The sequence below is a fragment of the Ixodes scapularis genome, unplaced genomic scaffold (genome assembly GCF_016920785.2).
Source record: "Ixodes scapularis isolate PalLabHiFi unplaced genomic scaffold, ASM1692078v2 PGA_scaffold5__190_contigs__length_132052651, whole genome shotgun sequence".
NCBI classification, from domain to species: domain Eukaryota; kingdom Metazoa; phylum Arthropoda; class Arachnida; order Ixodida; family Ixodidae; genus Ixodes; species Ixodes scapularis.
The window spans coordinates 33,156,323-33,164,857 of NW_024609880.1; the positions used below are offsets into that span (position 1 = coordinate 33,156,323).

The 8,535-nt window shown below is 48.1% G+C and overlaps 1 protein-coding gene across 1 annotated transcript; it reads right to left on the minus strand.

The window, feature by feature from the left end:
* Window positions 1-4,768: 4,768 nt before the first annotated feature.
* LOC8054001 (protein masquerade-like) lies at window positions 4,769-7,417 on the minus strand. Its single transcript, XM_040220629.1, has one exon. The coding sequence runs from the start codon at window positions 7,415-7,417 to the stop codon at window positions 4,769-4,771; it is 2,649 nt and encodes an 882-aa protein (XP_040076563.1).
* Between the last annotated feature and the right edge of the window lie 1,118 nt (window positions 7,418-8,535).

The following is an 8,535-nucleotide window of genomic DNA, read 5'->3' on the forward strand; positions in this document are numbered from 1 at the left end:
AACGACGGCGAAGCGCCCGTATCGGTGGCTTTCCTGCACGGTACTTGGATTTTGCTCCTCCGTTGGTTCCATCTCGGCAAATAGCGGCGTAGCGGCACGTGGAAAACAGACGCGCAACTCTGGCTCCCATAGGGATCCTATACATTAACTCTAGTGCGGGCATGGAGTGCCATCGCGCGGCGGAAATAATAATAATAATAATAATAATAATAATAATAATAATAATGTTTCTTGCACGAACGGACCAAACCAGGTACAGACACGTGCTCGTAACAGACATTTAGGGCTTGAATGATGAACACCACCTTGATGAGTATGGTGCTTTTGAAGTCAAACAGAAAATCTCAAATGCTAACCAAATTTGTTTCCGTATACACTTAGATAAAAAAAAGTTAATTCATTATGATTGCTCACAGTATGTGAAACCAAACCACACATGACGTATAACCATTTAACACAGATTTGAGGAATGTCAGTCTTGATATTTTTCATGAAGGGCGTAAATTTCGAGTTGAGACTATTGTTTGTCCTAACATTTCGTTTTTATCCTGATTAAAAATTTTACTACAAATTGACTCAATGATAAGTGCACAACTAAGGAGGCGTTAAGCTGTTGGTGGGTCACTCCAAAAAAAAAAAAAAAAAAAAAAAAAACAATGCCATCAAATATAAAGCAAGGATACACAAAACATAATAGAAAAAAAATTATCTCTCTATCGGTCATGAAATGGGCCTTAGCAAACATACGTGAGAGCTTTCTTTAATTTTTGAACAGACTGTATGCCACGTAAGTCTTCGTGAAGCTCATCATATATCTTCGGTAGATAAAAAAAGATCTTACCGTCTTTTTACAAATTGAGCAGTGCAGGGTCAGTGATCCAGGGAAAATGCCACCATGATTAACTTTCCAATCTCGGACCTTTCTCAAAGGGGGTCTTACAGCTTGACTCGTCAAGGTTGATTCAGGGCAAAAGGTCATTGTACATTTGGGTCACCACAAAATCCACTATTTTGGCTTCCCTTTTGGGCCATGCAATTTGTGATTTAGAGAAAGAAGAGGTTATTTTTTGGAAATGGTGAAAGCTATGGACCATAGAGATTGTTTAAATAGGTAAGAGGGGCAGTTCTTTATCACATCCTTAACCACTCCACCTTGCGCGGCCGCGGGCTAGATTGATGGAATAGGATGGGAGCTTCCTAGCGACCACCTCCGGGAGATTGTTCATTTTAAAGCATCGACGTTTATCGGAGCAACACTCATGTGCGACTTTTGTCGTGGAACAATTTAGTATTGCCAAAGGAAATGGCATCAACGCTACATTCACCTAAAGAAAGTTCAATTGATACAAGCGCGTTTTATTTTTTATCTGGCATACGTTTACATGCGGTTATTATTTACGTATTTCTTTTTGGCAGGAAACACTGAGAAATTAAACTCCGAATTTCGGAGAATTGGGGATAAAACAAAAAATAACTTCGATAGACTCCGAACCTTCGGCAAAATGTAAACACCAAAAGGTAAGCTCCGAATTTGACGAAAAATAAACTCCGAAAACACGGAACCCTAATTATACATGGAAAGGGCCTCCAGCTCAATCAAGTAATTTTCACGACGAAAAACAACAAGGACATGATATATCGCCAACTAAATAACAACCCCTGCCCCGAATGCCACCACCACCCTTACAACCCTTTGTCCTCTACCAAAGCATCCTTTGGTTATGAAAGTCACTAGAAGGGTCCATAAATTCATGAATTTATCGATGATACACGAGCCCGGAGCTAAGAGAAAGACAGTTGCTGACAGCTTAAGAACTGGAAGGCGTCGAAACTCCCGAGCGTCCTACTATCGCCCCGCGTTTATTGAGTCTGCTCCATTCGCCGATAAGACGACCGACAAAAAGGAAACCACGAAACAAAGATCGCGAAGATATAAAGCCACACCCTGCGCTTCGTAGGCCGTTGTAGTGACCACGCGTGGAGCAAGATTCTCTGCTTCTTGTGCGGGGGTTGCGGCGACGTCAGAAAGCCGAGCTCCGATTGGTTCTAATTAGAAGGATAGTGGGTAGACCTCAAGGCAGTTAGGCAAGCAGCCAGTATGAGGTCAACCCCCCCCCCCCCCCCCCTCCCTTATCATCCCAATCAGAGCCAATCAGAGCTCGGCGTTCTGGCGTCACTGAAACCCCCGCGCAAGAAAGCAGACGAACTTGCGCTCCTCATAGGCACTAACAGGCTAAGAACCGCGAGGCGTCGCTGACTGTGTTCACGCCCCCTGCGTCATTCTTTCTTGTTCTTATGGGGGAAATGTTGTTGAAAGTTCATTGACTTCGAAGCAATAATGAGATGCTCAGGCCCCGACCCCGCGTTTCTTACGATGTCCGGGACCATATGGGGGAGAAGGTTCATTCATTACAAGCTGCACGCGACGGCAGCCTTGACGCGAGACCGGAGGAGGAGCCGCTCGGCTGACGCTGCTGGCGACCCCCGATGTATTCAGGGTGTGCCATTGAGCGAGAAAGCCGTCCTTTACGCCTCGCATGCGACGACCGAGACGCGCGCGGGCGAGTTCGCTTCGCATCGACGAGAAAGTTGAATCGACGAGACGCTTCCCTGGGCGCGCGTCGTTGTCCCAGTACGGAACCTTGTCTACATCGTGACCGTGTGACGAGTCATTCGCACGAGGATTTAAAAAGATGCTCCAACTAGAACCAACAAGGAAGACGACTGCACTTTACGGTACTTTTATTCTGATTTTTTTTTCGGGTACAGTGAACAATGACGAAGCACAAATGTGAAGTTGCTATGAGAGAGGATTGTTTTTTTTTTTTTTTTGTACGTGGGAAATGTTGAACTGCCAAAATTGAAATAGACCGTTCGCTGGAATATATTTACACGTGATGTATGTTCCGAGTCACTTTGAGATCCGTCGCGGCGGATGTTCTACATATCCGATAAAGTCATTGAAGGAGCCAAAAGTGCATAGTCACGGTGATCATCGTCTTTGTGCGTTCGCTATCGTTAACTAAACCAATCAAGCACATTGAATACGCCGCGATCTCTGCGCCATTTTCCGCGTGTCATTGGTTTAGCAGGCGGTGGTAAATCCACAAAAGCAAAGAGCACCTTGACGATAGATGTTTTGCGCTAAGTGATTGGCTCAACCAAGTCGTATCGACGATTGCGGTCAGACTACGCTCGGAAGGGAAAAACAGTAAGAACCAACGGGGAACAGAACGTTTCTCTAAAGCTTTTTTTTTTTTTTCGTGTACAGACAGTAATAACAAAACGAAAGTGTAAAGTTTCAATGATACAACGATTTCGTTTTTTTGCACAGGGCCTTTCTGAACTGCCTAAATTGCAATAACGTTCACTGGAATGTAACATTGAATGTATGCATACGAGATTTCGCGAGCATGGTGGGATAATGACTGTCGAGTGACTTATGCGGAGAGCAGGTCCTCCGCTTCTTGCGCAGGAGCTGCGGTGACGTCAAAGTGGCGTCGAGCTCTGACGTGGCTTTGATTGAAAAGGATAGTGGGTATAGGCCTCGATGCTAGATGCCTCGATGCCTACCCGCTATCTTTTTTTCAATCGGCCAATAAGAGCTCGGTGTTTTGACATTATCGCAAACCCCGTGCAGGAAGCAGATGAACTTGCGCGCCACTTAGTGAAATGAATCCTACCCTATAGGGACCATTTTATTAAATATAGGACCTTCGAAAACCACTTTTCTCTGCGCAATACGTAATCCCACACGCACAAAAAAAAAAAAAGAAAAAAAAAAGAAAAAGAGATTGAAGACGACAAGTATGACAAAAAGTGCTGGTCTGAGTAAAAAAGCTATAAGTCATTGCACGTTAAATCCGCCCTCAGCCGATGCGACGATCCGATATGCCAACACGAAGCGCCAAGTGCTCCGTCACAGCGATTGTTGTCCGTCATTTTGAAATCACTGGCTAATCCAATCTCGCGCGAAAAGGCGCGGGATTTTGGCGCACTCATTGTCCGTGAATGGTTCAGTCGGTGACAGCAAACGCTTAAAGACGATAAGCGCTGTGACGGTAGACTTTTGATTGAAATTGATATTGATATTGATATAACTATTGGTATTTATTTGAGCTAAGGAGAGCCGCGCTGGTCGATTTTTTCTGAGATCTCTGCGTCGGCTGTGTTTGGACTTAACGTAGAACGGAGTACAATCACACCACACTCAACAATAAGGTCGTCTATGTCAGCTTCGAACCGTACGGAATTTTACATGACGGGTGCATGAAACGAACTACAACATTTGTTTCTGACGTTGACCCTGTTCTCGGTGACATAAAAACAAAATATTCAAATTCACTTCGGTTTTGAACTCTGCCAAATTGTTCCACTGCCCGGGTACTGCCAAAACAAAGGTACGGTGATATCTCTAAAACGTGGACACTTTCGGTTTTTCCCGAAAATCGTCAGTGGTGTGAGCTGTCCATAATAACCAGAAAACAAATCGTGTATTTTTTTCCAGTTTGCCCTTGAAAACGTTGTTCATATAGCGGGGTATCCACATTAACGGGTTCATAAATACGAGGCGTAACTGTTTTAACTTCAAGCAAGGATTTTCTCACCTGTCTTTTATGCCTAGTTTCATTTAAATAAACCACTACAGTGTCCCAGTTGATACATGAGATTGGCTTCTCAGCAACAGCTCTTGCGTCAGAGGGTGGCTCTGCGTTCCTGCGAAATGACGAGGCACTTTCTTTGACAGAGTTGATTTGCGATCCGAGAATCAGAAACGATTAACGTTTGCAATTTGGTTGATCCAGCCGGAGTAAGATGACACATTGGTGTAAAGGGCGAGCGCGTCGGGACCTCCGCAGCTGAGACCCTGCGACGCGATTCCTGATATCTCGAAATAATCCCCATTGGGGCACACGAGTAACCGTCCGGGATCTCCTCGACAGTCTTCCTCGACGTCTCCATGACCAGCGCAGAAGTAACTCCCGGTCACGTCCATTGCCAGCTCTAGCTGTCTTGCCCTAGGCTCCGTGGTTGGACATCCGTCGGAGTACCTGAGTACCGCGACCGATGCTTCTTTCAACCTGGGATAGTTGTAGGTGAGGTCATCTTCTTTCGCGCTCGAACCGTAACCGGTGGCCACGCAGTCCTCATTTTCAGAACGCTGCTCCAAAGCTAGTTTTTGCTTGTGAGGAAGGCATACAACGCAAACGGCACCGTTGAGCTCCACAATGTCCTTGAGCTTGAGCAGTGCGATGTTATTGGCGAGTGTGTCCTTATTGAAGCTGTGATGAACGTAGGCTTTAGCGACCGTCTTCGTCTGCGCGCCCGGCGGGTTGTAAGGACTCATGATGTCCGTGTAGCCCAGTCGAACGTAGATGTTTTCCGTTGCATTCGTATGGTTGAGCACGCAGTCAGCTGCAGTAAGAACCCACTGCGCGCTGATTAGAGCTCCGTTGCATATGTACTGGTTCTTCCGGTTTACGATGGCAGCGTGCCAGCACCACTCTCCAGGCCTGGCTTCTGTTCCGCCTTGACTTTGGGGGTGGTTTGTGCGGTTTTTCACACCTCGGACACCGCACACGTTCGGATCCCTCGGCTCTTGGTTGGGGTTCTGGAAGACTCCTCTCATAGGCGTGAACTCAGAGCTATTGTTGTGGTGATTCTCGGCAACCTTCTGCTTGTTGACAGGCTGGTACGCCTGATGAAAAGGAATCCAACCGGAGTTTGAAGTGGATGCTGAAAAATGATGGATATCTTTGCCATCGCTGGGAATCGGCATGTTCCACGGGTTTCCGAATTCTGATTCGTGGGGTTTAATGGAGTGCTGCCAATTTGGTTTTCGCCTTTTGTTTCCTCCCTGCTGAGAGTAACCTGGTTCTTGTGGCCTCGGTGGTGCTCGCTTCTTCGCCAGCTCATGAACGCGCTGCAGCCAGGACCTGTGTTCCTCGTCGTAGTCGGAGGACGGCAACGGAACGCGGACAGGAAATACTTCGCCAACTGCTGATCCAGCTGTTGCCTGAATGAGAGGTGGAGGGCGGCGACCAGAAGATTGTGGTGGTCTCCTTGGCACAGTCACAGTGGCAGACAGGTTGCGTAGTTCTGTGGTGGGCGGCCGGCCGAATTTGTTGTCTATGTCTTGCTTATCACTAAACTTGGAGGGAACGTCTGGACGACTGCCAGCATCGTGGTATGGTGGCGTGGGAAGAACAGGTGGACCCAGACTTGGATGCCTTATCTTAATATAGTACGGTGGTCTTCTTGTTTGCGAGTGTTCCTGGGACGATTCGTCTTCCTCGTTCGTGGAGCCGTAGTAGTTATAGTTGTTTTCATGATAGTCTGGTGGTTTTACTGACGGCTGTTTCGAAAAGGGTTTTCGCAAAGGCCTTGTCGGTTTAGGGTAACCCTGGGGACGGGAGCGGTGGATAGGGATCGCAATCGGTCGAGGACGCTGCTCATCACGAGGTGGTGGAGCTAGCTTTTTTGCCTCTGTAGATGTTTCTGAACTGGGGTTAGCACCACCTGAGTCTTCCTGATCTATGTGCTCTACTTCAGTTTTTGTGCCGTACTTGCTGTGACCTTCTAGACCTCTGCTGCAGCAAATCATGCCCGAAGAGCACGACACACTCTTTGATATCAGAATGACACTTGGTCGTTTGCACGTGTTGCTGAGGTACATTGGAATGCAACGCCCATGACACGCGCTTCGGGTGACAGGGGTCCTAGTAGTCGAGTCAAGAACTGGATCAACGGTCGTTGCTTCTACTGTGTCTTCGCTCTGTGCCGTTGATGTAGCACAGCAGACACGCCCTTCGCTGCAGCTGTGGTTCCGGCTGATGGTACCACAAAGCAGGCCCAAAAGGGGCATCACGCAAGAGCCCGGGCACGAATTACCTCTGGTGGACTCAGCGGGCTCCGGTAGAGGAGACTCAATCTGAGGCGATTGCAGAGATTCCATCGCTGTTAGCGGTTCTTGGTCAGCATTTTCTTTTTCTGGGCTAGTAGGTTGGGTGGGTTTGGGTTCTTTAGGTGGCGGTGGATCCGCCACAGGGTGGTCGTCATTTGAGGGCGACGGAGTCGTGACGTCGTTAGGTATCTGTTGTTCCGTGGGACTGTCATCCATCATGTCGACGCTTGTTCCGGACTTTCTGGTAAACCCCCGGCTGAAGATGCCTCCAACGCAGCAGCGCAGAAACTGTTCACCGCAGTCGGCGTTGTCGTCGACGAAGTCGCACAGAAGTCCCATAAAAACATGCACGCACTTTCCGGTGCAGTTGCTGTTCGCACCTGGCTTGCCCGGCGATGGAAGGTCGTACTTGTAGGATCTGTCCGTCTCGAGAAAGACATCCTTGTGCTCGGCGCTCGTCCAGCACAGGCTCAGTAGGACGGCGGCGAGGAACGGCAACAACTGGGGACGCATGGCGTCCCAGGAACGCTGCGTGCTGGCCCTAAGCTGCGATGTCGACGGTGAACGAGACTACACTGAAGGTGGCCCCGACGTCGTCCAGGGCGCGGCCTCACCGCATCGCGAGGCGCGACCGCCAAGGCAGAGCGAACGGTGTCGTACTCTACGCTCCAGATAGCGTACGGACAATGCGTCTCTTGCCGACGGGGCTCCCGCTGCGCCGCCAACGCCTCACCTCGAACAAAATCAAGAGCCGCCAAACTAACGGGACAATGTAGGAGTAGCGGAGAACGCATATTTTAAAGTCGTGGTGCTGGACGTCGCTAAGTGCTGTAACCGTAGCGTGGAGGCATTTTTGTTTAACTTGTTACGGTAGCGCGGTTGTCGGCGGTGGCGTGTGACGCAGCATGACCGTGTGGGGTGACTGCGTGCTCTCTGCGTCAAAAGACCTGGTTTAAGGCCACGCCATGAAGGTCTACGTCTTGGGTCGCTGATTCAGCACGTTATAGTCTACTTAGAAGAGAAGCGTGCTCGCAGTCTTAAATTAAATATTTGACAACAAATTCTTGTAACGCGTTGTGTGACATCGCTAATTAAAAGAAAGGCAATTAAATCAAGTTGTGCATGTAACTTGACGACTATCATTGGTGCATGACGTTTTATATCCATAAAAAACCGTCATCGTCCAAAAAAATACATTTTGGCCCTAAGACAAAATCAGGCTGAAATAAATTGAGAAATGAACAAAACGCCAGCCGTGCGAGATTAAATTCATTCGATGCAACTCACTGTACTCGGCGTTTTGCAAGTGCCGACAATCAATCGTGTACGGGCTTAGGGTAGACATGTCACAACGGAGAAGGTACAATCGTTAAATTTATTTTTCAAAAAGTTTTGTCTTGAGACACCCAGAAACACCATCGCACAACGAAAGCCTCTCAGAAATCGATCATGACAGTAATAGCCTGGTAGGGCATGACTTTTACAAGATGGATCATACTCACTCGATCAGAGCTGGTGTGATTTCTGCATCTCTTTGCGAGAATAACGAGTGCGGTTTTCTCGCTCAACCCTTAGCCCCATGAAGTCTGGGCGCCGGCGCCGCAAGCATGATCTTCGCGTGGGCGGTTTTC

What these genes read in the sequence shown, in the direction of transcription:
- LOC8054001 (XM_040220629.1), bottom strand. Translation starts at nt 7,417, where the DNA reads ATGCGTCCCCAGTTGTTGCCGTTCCTCGCCGCCGTCCTACTGAGCCTG.